Source organism: Prionailurus viverrinus, chromosome E2 (genome assembly GCF_022837055.1).
Source record: "Prionailurus viverrinus isolate Anna chromosome E2, UM_Priviv_1.0, whole genome shotgun sequence".
In the NCBI taxonomy this organism is placed as follows: Eukaryota; Metazoa; Chordata; class Mammalia; order Carnivora; family Felidae; genus Prionailurus; species Prionailurus viverrinus.
In genome coordinates, this window is record NC_062575.1 from 47,415,343 (window position 1) to 47,430,475 (window position 15,133).

The 15,133-nt window shown below is 58.5% G+C and overlaps 1 protein-coding gene and 1 long non-coding RNA gene across 9 annotated transcripts in view; one reads left to right on the forward strand and one right to left on the reverse strand.

Moving 5' to 3' along the window:
- The window catches only part of RYR1 (ryanodine receptor 1), a 132,406-nt gene extending 117,281 nt beyond the window's left edge, over nucleotides 1-15,125 (forward strand). For all 8 annotated transcript variants that reach the window (XM_047835988.1, XM_047835994.1, XM_047835990.1 and 5 more), the window contains 16 exons: nucleotides 2,267-3,079; nucleotides 3,770-3,846; nucleotides 4,363-4,516; nucleotides 5,511-5,597; nucleotides 6,417-6,668; nucleotides 7,237-7,367; nucleotides 9,205-9,247; nucleotides 10,454-10,584; nucleotides 10,690-10,750; nucleotides 11,215-11,361; nucleotides 11,603-11,737; nucleotides 13,693-13,849; nucleotides 14,275-14,339; nucleotides 14,428-14,528; nucleotides 14,694-14,745; nucleotides 14,888-15,125. In XM_047835988.1, the coding sequence (XP_047691944.1) occupies nucleotides 2,267-3,079; nucleotides 3,770-3,846; nucleotides 4,363-4,516; nucleotides 5,511-5,597; nucleotides 6,417-6,668; nucleotides 7,237-7,367; nucleotides 9,205-9,247; nucleotides 10,454-10,584; nucleotides 10,690-10,750; nucleotides 11,215-11,361; nucleotides 11,603-11,737; nucleotides 13,693-13,849; nucleotides 14,275-14,339; nucleotides 14,428-14,528; nucleotides 14,694-14,745; nucleotides 14,888-14,983 (2,502 nt within the window). In that variant the 3' untranslated portion in view covers nucleotides 14,984-15,125. The remainder of the gene's footprint in view (nucleotides 1-2,266; nucleotides 3,080-3,769; nucleotides 3,847-4,362; nucleotides 4,517-5,510; nucleotides 5,598-6,416; nucleotides 6,669-7,236; nucleotides 7,368-9,204; nucleotides 9,248-10,453; nucleotides 10,585-10,689; nucleotides 10,751-11,214; nucleotides 11,362-11,602; nucleotides 11,738-13,692; nucleotides 13,850-14,274; nucleotides 14,340-14,427; nucleotides 14,529-14,693; nucleotides 14,746-14,887) is intronic.
- LOC125153097 (uncharacterized) lies at nucleotides 7,814-13,138 on the reverse strand. Its single transcript, XR_007147403.1, has 5 exons — nucleotides 12,887-13,138; nucleotides 11,642-11,679; nucleotides 11,227-11,379; nucleotides 10,984-11,031; nucleotides 7,814-8,187 (listed from the first exon to the last, which is right to left on the reverse strand). It is a non-coding gene; the product is annotated as an uncharacterized LOC125153097 (long non-coding RNA).
- Nucleotides 15,126-15,133: the final 8 nt, after the last annotated feature.

Genomic DNA, 15,133 nt, shown 5'->3' on the forward strand with positions numbered 1-15,133 from the left:
GGGCCCTTGCTCTGCTCACGCAAGCCCATGCCCACCCTTTTGTACACACTTCACGGGCCCTGCTGTGCCCTTGCACGTCCCCGGGTCTCCCCTGCCCACCTCTTGTAGATTTCGCCCACACACGGATGTACGCCCCTCCTACAGGCAGCAGCGTCGCTGTGCCCTCGCAGGCTTGAACGCCGTGCCTGCCACCTGCACGCTCACCCCAGGAGTTCTAGCTTGTCCTTACAGTTCTGTTGCAACCACACCCGCACTGTCGCATACTGGAACACTTTGGTTATCCGTGGTTATACACCCTTTGCTCACCTTGCCACCAGCCCCCGGTGTGCCTTCTCTCGGCCCTGGCCTACCCGGGCCCACTCTTTTGCACACTCACCCTGGGGGCTCTGGGATGCCCTGTCATGCTGGTCTGCCCCTCACCAGTCACCCCATGTGCTCTCTGAGGTCCTGTCACACGATGTCCATTTATTTGGAGTCCACATGTGGGTGCACATCTCTTGTACGCTCGCCCCCAGGATAAGTCCTGGCACACCATATGCTTGCCCACCCCTCACATATTCACCCCCGCCTGCCCTCTCTGTGGCCCTGGCGTGCCCACGATCACACATGCACACGCCGACCACCCTCCGGCTCACCCACAAGAGCCCCTGAGTGTCCCCGATGGCAGGCTTACTCCTTGGCCTGATGTGCCCCATCTCAGCCTCTCATGTGCCCACCTACAACTGTCTGAATGTGGCTTACACACTCACTTGCCCCAAGAGTACACTCGTGTGGCCCTGGCAGGCCTCCAGCCCACCTCCCACTTAGCTTGCATGTAGCTCCCATTCCCTTTCTCTCTCTCCCTCTCTCCCCCATTCCCACGTGTCCTCACACACCCTCAGCCTCCAGCCCTGCCTCTGTTGCCCTGGTGGCCCTCCTGCTCACACACACTGCACTTCCCTTACACTCACACTTCCCGTTTGCTCCTCACCTGCATGTTCCTCCCACATGCTCTTGCACACCCCTTCCCACCTCCTCCTTGTAGCCCATGAGGCTTGCACGCCCATCACCTCCTCATAAACTGGGCCCCTCCTGTCTGACACCCGGCTGGAGCCCACTTGGGCTCATGTTCCACGCTGAACCCCGTCCTCATATTCCAGGCCTTACTGCACCGACTCTCCGGTCCCCCCTGCACACTCATGCCTGCCTCACGGGCACTGATACTTCCCACAATGGCACTACCCTCCGGTTTGGGCCCCGGGCCCTTGCGTGGCTGGCCTGTGTGCCCACGTCCACGTGCACACTGGAGCCCCAGGTGGTCGCATGCTTCCCCACAGCCTGCCGTACTGCCACGCGATTCCTCCCTTAACCCCTGGTGCCCCCTCGCGTACTCCACAGGACGCTTGGACATTTTGCACAGTCGCCTGTGTCCCTTGGGACACGACTGTATACTCCCCACCACCTCCGATCTGGCACGAAGGTGGTTGCACCATCCTTGCCCCAGGATGTCTGCCGCATCCCCGCGTCCGCAGGAAGCCCCGACTCACCGCGGGCCCTTCGCACTCCTGTACACGCTGTGGGGAGCTCCTCCTACCTCCCCCCCCCCCCCCGCCCCCACCTCCTGCCTCTCACGTGCTGCCCACGTGCACACTCTTTCTCTTAGCGTTACTCCTCCAAACACCCACTTCTGCCTGCTCACCCCCTCCCATTCCCACTTTCTCCTTCCGGTCAAGAGTCCATGCCCGCGGCCGCGGACCTCCAGTGCTCTGCAGCCATATAATAACACGAAGCACTATGTGACATTTATTAGGCACCGGGCGCTGTTCTAATCCTTCCGCATCTATGAACTCATTGAATCCTCACCCCAACCCTGTACCTGAGGTCCTACGATGATCCCCCCCCCCATTACAGAGAGGGAAACTGAGGCCCAGAGAGTTCCGTCCAAATCGCCCAGCTACTCGGTGGCAGAATCAGGATTGGAACCCAGACAGGCTGGCGGGCTGCGGAACTCTGGCCCTCAACCACTACGCTCCGTCCCTCGAAGGGGCGGGTAACACTGATTCTGGAGCCAGCCTGTGGGGGAACTCGAGTCGCCTGCCACCTCTCGGCTGCGGCACCCCCAGGACGCGGCTCGCTAGGCCCCCGTCTCCTCATCTGCGAAATGCGGCTAAGAGCCCCTCTGTCCGGGAGTGTGTGCGAGGATGCAACGAGTTCACCTGCGGGGAATGCTCGCTGCGCCCCCCCTCCCCCACCGCGCTCACCCCGCGGCGCCCCGTCCCGCGCGCAGGTGAAGGAGTCCAAGCGCCAGTTCATCTTCGACGTGGTCAACGAGGGCGGCGAGTCCGAGAAGATGGAGCTCTTCGTGAGCTTCTGCGAGGACACCATCTTCGAGATGCAGATCGCCGCGCAGATCTCCGAGCCCGAGGGCGAGCCCGAGGAGGACCAGGACGACGGCGCGGCCGAGGCGGCGGCGGCGGCGGACGGCGCGGAGGAGGGCGCGGCGGGGCCCGAGGGCGCGGCGGGGCCGGCGGCGGCGGGCGTGACGGCGCGCGCGGCGGCGGCGGCTGCGCGTGCGCTGCGCGGCCTCAGCTACCGCAGCCTGCGGCGGCGCGTGCGGCGGCTGCGGCGGCTCACGGCGCGCGAGGCGGCGGCGGCGGTGGGCGCGCTGCTCTGGGCGGCGGCGGCGCGCGCGGCGGGCGCGGGCGCGGGGGCGGCGGCGGGCGCGCTGCGCCTGCTCTGGGGCTCGCTCTTCGGCGGCGGCCTCGTGGAGGGCGCCAAGAAGGTGACGGTGACCGAGCTCCTGGCGGGCATGCCCGACCCCACGGGCGACGAGGTGCACGGCGAGCAGCCAGCCGGGCCCGGTGGCGAGGCGGACGGCGAGGGCGCGGGCGAGGGCGCGGGCGACGAGGCGGAGGGCGCGGGCGACGAGGAGGCGGCGGCGCACGAGGCGGTCCCGGGAGGCGCCGACGGGGCCGTGGCCGTGGCCGAGGGGGGCCCCTTCCGGCCCGAAGGGGCGGGCGGCCTCGGGGACATGGGCGACACGACGCCGGCGGAGCCTCCCACGCCCGAGGGCTCCCCCATCATCAAGAGGAAGCTGGGGGTGAGAAGGCCGGCGGGGTCCCGGGGGGGGGGGGGGGGGCGGGGGAGCGGGGGTGGTTTGGAGACATCGGGGCTGAGAGGGAGGACGAGCCCGGGAGGGAGACTCAGAGACAGAGGGAGGAGAGAGAACCTGAGAGACAGGCACGCAGAGACAAGGGATAGAGAGACACACGGAGACGTGGACTCAGATGGAGACTTGGAGAAAGGCTCGCAGGGAAACAGGTAGTATTTCTGGGAGAGAGAAAGATATCTGGAGTTAGAGAGAGCAGAGACCCAGAAGCCAAATTAGAGGGGAACGGGGACCAGGAACTAGAACAACCCGGCACAGGGTCAGGGACACTGGGAAAGCCCCTCAGACAGAGACAGACGGTTGTGAGGGCTTACATCCTCAGGCCCTCCCGCCAGGAGCGCCATGGGGGTGCAGTGTCAGGGGGATGGGAAGCCCTGGGGAACCAGAGCTCCACTCGGAGTCAGGCCGACTCTGCACAGTGCTTTGACAAAGCGGTCCACTTCTCTAAGCCTCAGTGTCCCCTCTGGAAAATGAGACTCAATCCCTCTTCTGATGGGAGGAGAGTAAAACGTAGATTGTCTAGGGGACATGACCGGGAAGGGACACAGGCAGGAACAGGCAGATCAGCTCTGAGAGGCACTTGGGGTGGGGGCTCCACCCTGATGCTTGCCCCGCCGCCAGGTGGATGGAGAGGAAGAGGAGCTGCCTCCAGAACCAGAGCCCGAGCCGGAGCCGGAGCCGGAGCCTGAGAAAGCCGAGTGAGTGGCCTTGGAGTCCAAGGGGCCCACCCTCTAGCACCGCTTCCCTCCTGGATCAGGAGTCTCCTGAGGTCGCACCGTGTCCTCAGCATCACCCAGCCCAGGCCAGGGCCAGAGGAGCGCCTCTGAAAGGGAGCGGGGAAACAAGCATTCCTGTCTTGCCCCCAAGACTTCATGTGGGCTGTTCCCTCGGCCTGGAACACTTTCTCCCATGTTCAGCTGCTTTCCTCCTCTTTTCCATTTTGGCTCGCGTGTCTCCTCCAGGAAGCTTGCCTTGACACACATCCCCCACCATCAAGTCAAAGAGGTGTTTCTGGGCCCCCACAAAACCCCGAGCCTCCCCCATCCTGGCCCTGACCATCTGGGCCACCGCTGCCTGGTGACCAGTCTGTACCCCCATTGGACTGAGCCCCATGGAAGGGCAGTGACCCATCACTGTGTCCCCAGTGCATGGCTTTGAACGAATGAATGAATTTCCCAGGCACCTCCTCACTCTCTCTGTGTCCTGCCCTGCAGTGCTGAGAATGGGGAGAAGGAAGAAGTCCCCGAACCCCCACCAGAGCCCCCCAAGAAGACAGCACCTTCTCTGCCCCCTCCAAAGAAGGAGGAGGCTGGAGGCGGGGGTTTGGAATTCTGGGGAGAACTGGAAGTGCAGAGGGTGAAGTTCTTGGTGAGGACCCGGCAGGGGTTTGCTGACACTCCCCCCCCCCTCACCTCCCGTCCCCACCCTCACCCGTGCCAGGCTCATCTCTCAGAAGCAGCCAGGCTGGCTTGAGGGCAGAGATGTCCCCAGACAGAGTCAGGACCTGGTGACGGGACAGCATTTCAGGCGGCCTCTCTCTGTTCAAGATCTTTATTCCAACCTCCACACTTTGCTCATCTGGGGCCCCCTGCCTAGGCTTCCCACCCCCATCTGCCATCCAGAGCTAAATCCAGCCAAGGCCATGGTTCCGTTCCTCCCACCATGACCTGTTTCTTGGCCCTTGGCCTTCGGGTCAGAGCCACCACACCAGTCCCAGCCACTCCTGTTCGGGGGGGGGGGGGGGGGTAGAACTCATCTCCTCATCCAGGCCAGGAAGAAGAGAGGGAGTTTGGGAGGACAGGGCTCAGGGCTCTGCCTGTCCCGCCTCCTCTCCAGGCCCAACCTGACCTGAGGGGCTGAAGGAAACATGTTGGAAGGAAGGTGGTCCAGTGAGGATGCATGGGAAGAACGAGGAACAGGAAGAACGATGGAGAGAAAAAGAGGGAGGGAGAGAGAGAAGTAGCTGCCCTCTGCCTGGGGTAAAGACAGGGCGGCCTCACACAGGAAGCGGCATAGCAGAGAAGTTGGGAGTGTGGACTCTGGAGCTTGAGTGCCTGGCCTCAAACCCCAGGTCTGCTGCTTCTTGGCTGTGTGCTCTTGAGCAAGACATCTTGCCTCCCTGAGTCCCGGTGTTCTCATCTGTGAAATGGGTATATCTGCTGTGCTCACTCCGTTAGGGGTGTGGTAAGAGCTACACAAGTTTCATGCGTATAAAGCTCTTAGCACAGGTCTTGGTATACAGTAAGCACTCAATGACTAGGAGGTTGTGAGAGCAGATTTCGGATTGTGGGTGGATGATGGGGTGAATTCTCCAGGGAATAAGGTGGAGCGTGAGCTCTTTCTCTTTCTCTCCTCATCTTAGAACTACCTCTCCCGGAACTTCTACACCCTGCGATTCCTTGCCCTCTTCTTGGCATTCGCCATCAACTTCATCTTGCTGTTTTATAAGGTGCTCGTCACGAGGGGTCGGGAGAATCAGACGCTTACCTGGGCTGGGGGAGGGGGGTGACTCTGCCCCTACCAGGTTCCCAGGGCCCCCGCAGTGAAGGGACAAGGTGTGGGATTGGGGGTTCCGAGGTGGGTTCTGCCTGGACATCTGGATCTTGGGACCCGCATGGGAGTGTGTGTGGGTATCTGGGCGCATCTGGGACAGACGCCTGACTGCGTATGGCAGTTAGAGCAGGGAACCGGTTTGGAGTTCCATGCTCCGTTCTGCCACTTGCCAGTCTTGTGCCCCTGGGCACACACCTTCGCCTCTCAGCAACATGCACTGATTCAGTTAAGCTTTTTTGCTTTCTCGTAAGTTAAAGGGAAATTTGCGGGAAGGAGGAAATGGGCAGCTCAGGGAATGGAAGGAAAGGGCTAAGAACCAGGCCTCCTAAAGGACAAAAGGACCCTTTGGGGTCTTGCCAGGGATCTAGATAACAGGACAGAGAAGCAGTCTTGTAGAGTGGCTTCTGTGGGATACAATCCTGGCTCTAGCACTCACTGGTGGCATCACGTGAGGCAAGGTGCTTAACCTCGCTGTGCTTCGATATCCTCCTCTGTAAAATGGGAGACGGACTCTGATTTACTAGCCAGGGTTCTGGACCCACCCTCCATCTTGATTGACAGCCCTAACGAGATTGTCTCCGACAGGGCCCTCCCACCCCCCAACGACTAACCTCAGCCATGGGGGCTGTTCGTCTGGTCAGTGGGTTCTGGGTGGGCCAGAGCAGGTGTCAGGACACCAGGGTCCCCGCCCTGACCGACCTCTCCCCCGCTTCAGGTCTCAGACTCTCCACCAGGGGAGGACGACATGGAGGGCTCAGCAGCTGGGGACCTGTCAGGTGCAGGGTCTGGCGGCGGCTCTGGCTGGGGCTCGGGGGCCGGCGAGGAGGCGGAGGGTGACGAGGACGAGAACATGGTGTACTACTTCCTGGAGGAGAGCACGGGCTACATGGAGCCTGCCTTGCGTTGCTTGAGCCTACTCCATACGTTGGTGGCCTTTCTCTGCATCATTGGCTACAACTGCCTTAAGGTGGGTCGTGGCCGTGGTTCTGGGGTTCATGGTCTTGTGAAGCAGGGAGAGGTGCTGGGCCACTAGCTGACAGGGTCTAGGGCAGGGGCTGGGGGGATCTCCTTCGGTGGTTGGGACAAGGGGGGCCTGGGTACAGGATTGGGGCCTCCGCAAGGACGATATTTAATATTCAGGGAACTAATGTGGGTCACAGCTGAGGAGCAGGTCCTGTGTCTGTGTTAATTTCTGGATCAAGAGGCAGAACTTCTCACTGGGAATATTACTTCCTGCATACTGGTCAGTTGGTGCATTTAGTGGGGCCCGGCGGGGTCTGTGGGGCCTCAGACATAACGTGGATGCTAACAGGGGCACGTGGATTCAGGCACCACTTCTGGGCTTTCCTGATTTTTTCCCACCACAGCCCTGACCCGTCTGCCCACCTTTCCCCAATTACTGCCCTGATTGCTCTGGAGAAGCTCCCCTGATGTGGGGTCTCACACCTGCTCCAGCAAGATCTCCTGGCTCCCGCTGAGGCTGTGGTCTCCTAGGGAGCCTGACGCCCACCCCTTTGCCTGCCTGCACAATGTAGGTGCCCCTGGTGATCTTTAAACGGGAGAAGGAGCTGGCCCGGAAGCTGGAGTTTGATGGCCTCTACATCACGGAACAGCCTGAGGACGATGACGTGAAGGGGCAGTGGGACCGACTGGTGCTCAACACGCCGTAAGCCCTGGTTCCCCTCTGGGGGTGGGGGGTGGGAACAGAGCTGGGTTTCCTCCCCAGGCCGGGCCTCGGTCTCAAAAGACCAGTCGCTGCCAGTCCTGACTCAGTCTCCCCGAGCCTTAGTCCTCCTGTCCATAATTTAGACAAATCTCCCGTGTGTTAAAGCACCTGTGGGGGCACTGGTAACACATGGGGATCCCTGGGGCCCAGACCCTGGAGATTCTGGTTCAGTGAGTCTGGGGTGGGGCCCAGGAACCTGCATTGAAACCCTGCCCCCACGTGTGATTCTTACCCCGCTGCCACAAGTGGGAAATAGGAAATCATTCTGCTTTTAAATTGACCCCAGAGAGGGAGTGAGGGTGTGTGAGAGCAGTGTGGTGGGACTCTGGACCCCCTCCGCGCCCTCCCAGCCCACTCCGCTCCCCCTCTCTCCCACCCCCGATCAAGTCCAGTTTCGTGTGTTCATGCAGCAGGGGCTCATCATCTCCAGAATAAGAACGCAAGGTCAGGCAGCCTGGGTTGACCACATGCTAGCTAGGAATTCTTGGCCAAGTCATTTAGCCTCTCTGTGCCTCAGTTTCCTAATCTGTAAAAAGAGGACAAACAGTAGCACCGAGGGTCTCGTAACGATGAAACGAGACGAACTCACGTGGTTTCCGGGGCGCAGTGAGCCCTGGATAAGTGTTGGAAGTTCTTCTATTGTGGGGTCCTGCCCAGGAGAAGCGGTGAGAGGAGGGAGAGAAACCACACCAAGGACATCCTGTGCTCTCATCGTCACCATCGAAGGCACATTGAACTTCTACGCATTCAAGCACACGTGCTTAACGGAGAGAGAGAGGGAGAGACATCTGTTTAAAGCCGGGTCTGCCCAGGACCTCCACGTCTAAATACCGTTTCCCACAAAAAAGGAACCAGGCTCCTTGGAGAAGCGGCAGATTTCAGGCCTGGGGCGGGGAAGTGCAATCAGCCTGGATTACCTTGGGTCAGAAAGCAAAGATGTGCTCCGCAGAAAACGTGCTGCCAGGGGAAGGGGCTCCCGCTGGACGATTCAGGGACAATTTGAGCATCAGTAAGGACAGGAAGTGCCAAGAATCGAAGCACATCAAATAGGCGTGAACCCCTGGATTCATAAGTCTCCACTCCAAACCCAACAAAACTCCCAGCAAGCCCACCTCTGCAGGATTTTAGGGCATCAACTTGTCAATCAGAAAACTGGGAACGAGGGGCAGCTGGGCGGTTCAGTCGTTTGAGCGCCCAGCTTTGGCTCAGGTCACGATCTCACAATTCGTGCGTTCGGGCCCCGCGTCGGGCTCTGTGCTGTCAGCACGGAGCCTGCTTGGGATCCTCTGCCCCCCTCTCTCTCTCTCTGCTTCTCCCCTGCTCACTCTCACTCGCTCTCTCTTTCTCTCTCTCAAAAATACATAAAAATGTGAAAAATATATTAAAAAAAAAAGAAAAGTGGGAACAAAAGGGTCAGACTCATCCAATAAGCCTAAACAGGATGAGAGAGCACATCACTCCCTTGGCCGCCGGAGCAGGGCCAGGCTGCTGGCTCGGACTCTGCCCTGCCCTTCACGCACCAGAGCTGCCTGGCCCCCGGTGCAAGCCCGCTGCCCCCCGTGGGCCCCACCAAGATGGCAGTGGGGGTAGTGGTTGACCCGGGGAAAAGCTTCGCCTGGCATGAGGTCTGCGGAGCCTGACTCCCAGTGAGACGCAACCCTACCGTGCGGGGTCCCCTGTGAGAAAAGCGTTGGAACTTCTGACCACCCTGGCCCGGCTGGTGCCTCCGGGTCCTTCTGGCCCTCACACCTCGGGGTCTCTCTGTCTCTCTCGGCAGGTCTTTCCCCAGCAACTACTGGGACAAGTTCGTCAAGCGGAAGGTGAGGATGTGGATGGGGAGGTGGAAGGGTCTCCCAAGCTGGGTCTCTCTGGCTGCCACCTGGCCATCCCAGTCCTGTGAAGCACTTGCTTTGTGTGCGACCTTGGGCAAGGGGCTTTGGCTCCCTGAGGAGTACCTCAGTTTGCCCGTCTGGAAATGAGCATGACAATCCCCCCCTCCCTCTGTAATGACATAATAGGTGTTATGAGCAGAGCACAGTATCTGGCTCAGGATGAGTACTCAGTTAAGTACTAGTTAAGAGAGAAGAGGTGAGGCATATTATTTGAAGCACACAGACTCTGGAGCTGGATTGCCTGCTTTTCTACTCCTGTGTCAGCCTTTCTGTGCCTCGGTTTCCCTAAGATTCAAAGTGAGGTAGTAACAGGACTGACCCCACAGGGTGGTTGTAAAGATTCTGCGGCCTACGACACGAGCAGCATCTGGCACATAGGGAAAGTAGACGAACGTCGCCTGTTACCATCGTTCATTCACTCAACAGACATTTATCAAGCACCTGCCATGTGCCAGGAATCCAACAGTAAACACAACAGTGATTCTGACACTCGAGCTGGCAACACAGATGATGAGCACATATATAGGGTTTAGGTGGTGATAAGCGCTGTACAAGAAAAAAGCAGTGACGGGGGGTGGGGAGGGTGTGTGTGTGTGTGTGTGTGTGTGTGTGTGTGTCTGTGTGTGCGCGCGCTGGCCAGGAGAGGTTGCCCTCTCATGTCCGGTGGGCAGGAAAGGGCACACTAGTTAATGAGGTAAAGGAGTGAGTCAAGTAGAAATCTGGGGGAAGAGTGTCCTAGGCAAGAGGAATAGCCAGTGCAAAGGCCCTGAGGCAGGAATGTGTCTGGTATATTTGAGGAACTGCGAAGAGGTCTGTGTGGCTGAAGCAGAGTGAATGAGGGGGGTGAGTGGGAGAAGAATTCACTGATGGCAGAGACCCAATTATATAGGGTTCCTTCGCTACCACCTTAATAATAATAAATTATCCCTATTAATTTGGTTAATGAATCAGCTGAAACTTTATCACTTTTGGACCCTCCCCCTGAGGATCTGAAGAAAGCTCTGAACCGTGTCCCTAGAAAAATGCAAGCCCAATTTCTCACACAATGTTCAGAGTGTCCCCAGAATGCCCCATGCAGGCTATGCCCTCCCCCACCCCAGCCACGTCCACATGTCCCCACAATCCCTGGTACAGGTCCTGGACAAGCATGGGGACATCTATGGGCGGGAGCGGATCGCCGAGCTGCTGGGCATGGATCTGGCCACGCTGGAGATCACAGCCCACAACGAGCGTAAGCCTGAACCACCACCGGGGCTGCTCACCTGGTAAGCCAGGGGCCATCCTGTACAGGCCTGGGGCCATCAGGGAAGGTGGCCGGGGACTGAGCCTCTCAGGCATCCGCCCGTCCTTCTTCCTCCCACCCCACATAGGCTCATGTCCATTGACGTCAAGTACCAGATCTGGAAGTTTGGGGTCATCTTCACAGACAATGTGAGGAGGGGCTCATAGGTGGGGGGTGGGCTGCGGGAGGAGGGCCTTGGGAGGGCCGGGGGCTCCACCCCCAGGTATCCCTGACCAGGGACCGACTCCTGAGCCCCCATGCACCTCTGGTCCTATGATACCCCCTGGCCCCCCGAAGCCCCTTGTCCCTCAGGTGCTCTTGAATTCTCAGTCTGTGTCCTTCAGCAGAGGGCTCCCCAGGTACCCTTAGGATGGCTTCTCACCCAGAGTGCTCCATTACTGCAGAGTGCTCCCAATCCTCCAGACGCTCCCTAGGCAGAGATGGTATCGTGACTCCCAGAGCACTCCCATGCCACTCAAATGTTCCTGGACCCCCTGTTCCCGGAGTGCTCCCTACCCCTCCAAGTGCTCCTTGGCCTTCCTGAACACTCCCCTCAGGAGTGTTCCCCAGGAATCCCGCACGCTCCCTGACCCCTGACCCTGTGTGCCCACAGTCTTTCCTATACCTGGGCTGGTACATGGTGATGTCCCTCCTGGGACACTACAACAACTTCTTCTTTGCGGCCCACCTCCTGGACATTGCCATGGGGGTCAAGACGCTGCGCACCATCCTGTCCTCCGTCACCCATAATGGGAAGCAGGTGTGGCGGGGGGCCTGCCTGGGGGGTGTGAGCCAGGCAGGGATGAGCTGGCAGCCTGAGTAGGGGTGGAGGGGTGAGGGTCGGGCGGCTCCGGTGGGGAAGGGCAAGGCTGGGCGGGCTGAGCCAGGGTGGGTGTGGGTGGTGAGACCCCGGAGGGAGGACCACATTGACCGACTGGGGGTGAGGACGGGGGGGGGGGGCGGCCGAGCGTGGAGCTGACCAGCCCCCTGCGCACCCCCAGCTGGTGATGACCGTGGGCCTCCTGGCGGTGGTGGTCTACCTGTACACCGTGGTGGCCTTCAACTTCTTCCGCAAGTTCTACAACAAGAGTGAGGATGAGGACGAGCCCGACATGAAGTGCGACGACATGATGACGGTGAGCCCCTCCCCCGGCACTCTTGGCCTGGTCACTGACCATCTGACCCTTAGTGTTCCCGTCTGTAAGGGGGGCTGATGGTAGTTCCCACCTCGTAGACCTACTGTGAGGGTTCCGTGAGGTACTTTGAACAGTGCCGGGCACGTGATCGGTGCTCAGTGAGCGTCAGCCCCCGTCGGCATGTTATTTGAGCCTTTAAAGCTGTTGTTATCGGCAAGGTGCTCAGACACGGTGCCCCTGTCGCTTACAAAGCATGTGATTTGGGGCAGGCTAGTCAACCTACTCACGCTCTGGTGTTCCTCCCCTGTAAAACGGGTGTGTGGCAACAGTGCCTACAGCCTAGGGCTGGTTTTAGGACCCAGGGCAGCTCCCTTAAAAGTCTTGCAACGGTGCCTGGTGTGTATTAAGGGTTCCATAGGTGTTAGCTACTCTCATCGTTGTCTATAAAAGTCTCACCCAAGTATGCGACTCTTAATCTCAGGGTTGTAAGTTCAAGCCCCACGTCGGGCGTAGAGATTACTTAAAAAAAAAAAAAGAAAGAAACATGGGGGCGCCTGGGTGGCTCAGTAGGTTAAGCGTCGGTCTCGATCTCAGCTCAGGTCATGATCTCATAGTCTGCGAGTTCAAGCCCCACACTGGGCTCTGTGCTGCATCATGGAGCCTGCTTGGGATTTCTCTCTCTCTCTCTCTCTCTTTCTGCCCCCCCCCCCCGCCTCTCTTTCAATCTTTCTCTCTGAAAATAAAGAAACTTTAAAAAATTTAAAAATACACACATATAAATTTCACCCCAAGTACCAGCATGCTATATGCTTGTTTATACTTTCTCTTCTATTCTGAGAACGGTGGTCATAACCCAGGTGGAGCTGACCTTACTAGAGGCACAGGCCACGGTTGGAAGAATTGTCCCAAGGCTTCATCTCACAAGATGTCCTATAATCTTGCACCACGTTCTCAGGGCCTAGTCCGGCTCTTCAGCCTGACATTTGAGGCCCCACCAGACCTAGTCTTGACACCCATAGCCCTCTTCTCACCAGTCACTGGCCTCGGCTCTTAACCAAGACAGCTGGGAGCTCTCACTTCTTGGGGACACAGAAAGAACAGGCGTAAAGTCTTTCTTTCCCAAGTGCCACGCAGACCGAGCCCTCCTACCTGTTCAGAGCCTTCTCGTAGCTCCCCAATGCCATGGGATAAAATTGAATCCTTCACCATGGCGTCCGAAGCCAGGGAAGAGCTAGCTTTGCCCGAGTCTCACCACAGTCTTTCTTGCTTTTGGCTGCCTGGCTGCCTGTTTTCTTTCAGTTCCCCTAAGACCATGTGTTTCCTCCCACCCAAGCCCTTTGCATCTGACATGCTCTCCATCCTCCGCCACGGGCCCCACGGACACGCCCCTCTTTCGCTTGACACGTCACCTTTCAACTTAAGTGCTGCCTCCTACAGGAAGCCCTCCCTGACCATTGGCTGGGCCTCATTTGTCTCCCTGCTCTTTCTCACAGGAGCTCTCTATTTTCTAACCTCACCGAACCTCTTTCAGTTCCTCCCAGGGACAAAATGTATTCTTTGCTCCCCAGCGGTGTCAAAACACGTGTGGTTTTCTCTGCCTGGAACACTTTCTCCCACCTAACACCTCCTTCGAGTCCCAGCTCACACATGTCCCCTCTTCTAGGGAAGTCTCGCCTGATCACCCTGGCTGAGTCAGCCTTTCAAAACTTCAAAGCTTCCTGTGCTTCCCCGCCCTGGCTCTGCCCTTTCTGCCTGTGCTGTCCCTATCGCAGCCATGATCACTTCTGGGCTGTCACTATCTGATGACATGTTTGTGAGCCCTGTGAGGCCAGGGCCCAGAACCGTCTCAGCCACTGCTACGTCTCCTGCCCCCTCAGCCCAGGGCCTTGGAGGTACTTGGCGGATGTCGAATGAGGGAGCGCATGACCGGTAGGCTTCTCTCCCTTCCCCCACAGTGCTACCTCTTTCACATGTACGTGGGTGTCCGAGCTGGTGGGGGCATCGGGGACGAGATCGAGGACCCGGCAGGCGACGAATACGAGCTGTACCGGGTGGTCTTCGACATCACCTTCTTCTTCTTTGTCATCGTCATCCTGCTGGCCATCATCCAGGGTCAGTGCTGGTCGTGGTTGTGCGAGTGGGGGCTCAGTGCCCAGAGGCAGACTGGCTCCTTTGAGAGTGCGGGCCCAGGATCCAGTCTGCCCGGATTCACATCCTGGCTCTGCCTCTGCCTCTTCCTGCTGTGAGACTTTCGGCAAGTCGCCTCTCTGGGCCTCAGTTTCTCCATATGTAAAGTGGGGCTATTAATGATACTAACCTGGCAGGGTTATGATGAAAATTAAGTCAATTCCTAGGTGTTTTACCCATAATAAGTGCTCAATAAATGCTGGCTATTATTATCTTCAGGAAGCAGGGTGAGATTAGGGAGAAGGAGGACGGGGGGGGGGGGGGGGCAAGGCTCCGAGGTAGGTAGCCAGAAGAGGGAGGAGCCTGAGTTGGGTCAGAGGTTGGGCGTTGACCTGCGCCTGCCACCGCAGGTCTGATCATTGACGCTTTTGGTGAGCTCCGAGACCAACAAGAGCAAGTGAAGGAAGATATGGAGGTAGGTCAAGGCTGGGGGTGACCCAGAGGGATTATGGGAGGCTGGGGGACGAATGGGCCCGGATTCTGATGTCTCCCACCACCCACAGACCAAGTGCTTCATCTGCGGCATCGGCAGCGATTACTTCGATACGACACCACACGGGTTTGAGACCCACACTCTAGAGGAGCACAACCTGGCCAATTACATGTGAGCATAGGTCCATTGACCATTCGAGGGATGGGGGTGTGGCCGACAGCAAGGTGGGGGGGGGGGATGGGCATTGGCCAGTTAGGTGTGGCATCCAAGTGGGTGGATTCCGAGCCAGTCAGGAGAAAGTTAGGGTAGTCCTCACCACTGCCCTTCCATCCCCAGGTTTTTCCTGATGTATCTGATAAATAAGGATGAGACAGAACACACGGGCCAGGTAAGGGGGTGTTAATGGGAGAACAGTGGGCAGGGACATGGAGAATTTTAATATAAGGTCAAGCAGCAGGTGGCGGTAAAAAGCTCGTGTCAACATGAGCTTTTGAAGATGTGACCAATTCTTCCCCATGCCCCAATCCTAGGAGTCTTACGTCTGGAAGATGTACCAAGAGAGATGCTGGGATTTCTTCCCAGCTGGCGACTGTTTCCGCAAGCAGTACGAGGACCAGCTTAGCTGAGACACCCCCAGCTGGCCCTTCACCCCCACCTCAAGTGCCTTAAACTCACAGCAAGTCCCTTAGTCCCAAACCCCGCCCCCAACGGCAGCTGGGGGACAGGTGACCATGTACTGGAGAAATAAAGTCTGTGCTACACTCCTGACATCGTTG